Here is a 3,015-nt window from a genome sequence, read left to right on the forward strand (position 1 = left end):
CGCAAAGGTGCATTTCAAAGGTTCATCCTCATTACGTGCTTTCTTATGGTGTCGAAAACCTCAGAGAGGTCAGATAGCAGTGTTGCGCTCTCTTTGGTTTTGACGAGCATGTCATCTACGTAGACCTCCATGAGTTTTCCTATGTGGGAGGAAAATACTTTATTCATCAGTCCCTGGTATGTAGCCCCTGTGTTCTTCAATCCAAAAGGCATTACTATGTAGCAATAGTTTACCTTTGGGGTTATGAACGAGGTTTTTTCTTGATCTGGTTTGTGCATTGGGATTTGGTTGTATCCCGAATATACATCCATAAAGGATAGATATCTACAGCCTGAGGCTGAGTCAACCAGAGCGTCGATGCTGGGAAGGGGGTAAGGATCTTTGGGGCAAAGCTTGTTGAGGTAGGTCATGTAGTCGACACACATCCTCCATTTCCTGTTTTTCTTTTTCACCAAAACGATGTTGGCTAGCCATAGCTGGTATTTCACTTCTCTTATGAACCCTGCCTCTAGTAGGGCCTGTACTTTCTCTTCTACGGCCTGTGTCCTTTCGGGCCCGAGCTTCCAACATTTTTGCTGGACAGGTCGGGAGCCCGGGTATACTGCCAATCTGTGGGACATCAGGTCAGGATCTATACCTGGCATGTTCGAGGCCTTCCATGCGAAGAGGTTGGTATTTTTCCTAAGAAGATCCACGAGCTATTTCTTAAGGTCTCCCTCCAGGTTGACCCCTATATTGGTGGTTTTGCTTGGGTAGTCCCTGATCTGTATTTCTTCCGTCTTGCCTCCAGGTTGGGGGCAGAGATCTTCCCGAGTTCGGATTCCTCCCAACTCGATTGTGTTGATCTCCTTGCCCCTTGGGCTCCCTTTCAGGTTGAGGCTTTCGTTATAGCACTTTCGTGCTAGCCTTTGGTTTCCCTTGATGGTGGCAACTCCTTCTGTTGTGGGGAACTTCATACAGAGGTGAGGTGTTGAGACAACAACCGCAAGTCGATTCAGAGTGGTCTGACCTATGAGAGCATTGTATGCCGAGTTATCATTGACAATGATGTAATCTATGATCAGTGTCTTTGACCTCGTGCTCTTCTCAAAGGTGGTATACAGGGGGATGTACTCGAGGGGTTGGATTGGTGTGTCCTTTAACCTGAACAAGCTGTCTGGGTAGGCCGTTAGATCCCTTACTTCCAGCCCGAGTTTGTCGAAAGCGGATTTAAATAAAATATTCGCTGAGCTTCCCTGGTCGATGAGGGTCCTGTGGAGTTTGGCGTTTGCTAGGATTATTGTTATCACCACTGGGTCGTCGTGTCCAGGTGTTATTCCTTCGGCGTCTTGCTTGGTGAATGAAATGGTCGGCAAGTCGGGAGATTTAATTCCTTCCCGGACTTGATAGACCTTCTTAAGGTGCCTTTTCCGGGAAGACTTTGACATCCTTCCCCCAGCAAACCCTCCATTGATCATGTGCACATGTCACTCTGGGGTTTGAGGTGAATGTTCTTGTCATCCTTCCTCTTCATCCCTCCTTCTCTTCCTTGGATCATCCGATCTGTTAGTTAGGTATATGTCTTATCGACCTTCTCTTACCAGCTTTTCCATGACGTTTTTACGTTGCAGCTTTCGTTGGCTAGGTGTCCATAGAGCTTGTGGTATTCGTATTACTCTGTTCGACTCCCTCCCTTTTTGTGTTTGATCGGACGTGGAGGGGAAGCTTCTCTGTGTGGCATCCCTCTCGATAAACGTCTACTAGGGAGACTCTAAGGGGGTGTAATTGTGGTATTTCCAGGGCTTCTCTGTGCTCTGCTCTTCTTTCCTCTTAGGTTCTTTATCTTTTTTGTGGGATTGGTCAGGCGGGTTTGGTCGGGCTAGAGGTTCCTTGAGTCGGGAATTCTCCTCCATTTTAATGTACTCCTCCGCCCTTTCTTGAATATCATTCAGAAAACCTGGATGTCGCTTGGAAATTGATTAGCAGAAGGGGCCTTCTTTGAGGTCGTTGACCAACCCCATGATTATAGCTTTCTTGGGCAGGCTCGGGATTTTTAGGCATGCCTTGTTGAATCTTTCTATGTAGTTGCGGAGAGTTTTTCTGACCTCTTGTTTGACTTCTAATAGGCTAGGTGTGTGTTTGGGTTTATCTTTCTGAATAAAGAACCTAGTTAAGAACTTTCAGGATAGGTCGTCAAAGCTAGTTACCGATCTGGGGGATAAAATGTCGAACCACTTCATGGCCGCTTTGGTTAGAGTGGTCGGAAACGCTTTACAACGGTGGCATCCGAGGCACCTGCTAGGTACATTCTGCTCTTAAAGATGCTGAGATGGTGCCTGGCGTCAGTTGTCCCATCGTAGAGGTTCATGTCGGGGATTTTGAAGTTTCTTGGGACTCTGGCTTGCATGATCTCTTTCAAAGAATGGGTCTTCTTCTCCTAGGAGACTGTTGTCCCGGTCTGACCAACTAGTTCGGTTTCGGAGATCGATTTCCAACTTCTAGAGCTTTTCCTCTAGTTCCTTTTGTTGCTTTACCTCTCTCTGCAGCTCTCGTTCAGCCTCTTGCTACCTTTCTGCCTGGTACTCAAGTTGCTCTAGTCGGTTTCGCCGACCCCAAACGAGGCCCAGTATTTTGGCCGTCTGGGGGGTGGTTCTTCTTCCTCACAAAAACAAACTTTCGAATGCACTTGCCTTGGTCGAAGGTTGGTTGCTAGTCTTTCTCCTTGTGGACTCTGTGGTTGAGGTGGTGGTGGTAGTATAATAGTGTTGCCCTCAGGTTGGGGCTCACCTTCAGATTCGATATCGTATGGCCATAATCATGTTAGTTGTCCGCCATCGTTGTTGGATGGATTCCAGGTCCCCGGCAACGGCGTCAATGTTCCAAGGGTTACCTAAAACGTCAGTTTAGGCCTGAACGTGAGGTCCAGGTCCCTTAGAGTGGCAGCATCCGACTTGTGATGCTGAGGTGCCGCTTGTTCGAATTCCTCGTGAGGAGGTTGTGGGTGGTACCTGCAAGAGACTCTGATACTTAAGTCAG

At 47.7% G+C, this 3,015-nt stretch overlaps 1 protein-coding gene across 1 annotated transcript; it reads right to left on the reverse strand.

Annotated features, from left to right (window-relative positions):
* Positions 1 to 698: 698 nt before the first annotated feature.
* Positions 699 to 1,457, reverse strand: LOC148549402 (uncharacterized). The gene has a single exon (XM_088495739.1). It carries the CDS (start codon positions 1,455 to 1,457, stop codon positions 699 to 701), a length of 759 nt encoding a protein of 252 aa, XP_088351865.1.
* Positions 1,458 to 3,015: the final 1,558 nt, after the last annotated feature.

This window comes from Arachis ipaensis, chromosome B8 (assembly GCF_059453495.1).
Source record: "Arachis ipaensis isolate K30076 ecotype BB chromosome B8, ASM5945349v1, whole genome shotgun sequence".
NCBI classification, from domain to species: domain Eukaryota; kingdom Viridiplantae; phylum Streptophyta; class Magnoliopsida; order Fabales; family Fabaceae; genus Arachis; species Arachis ipaensis.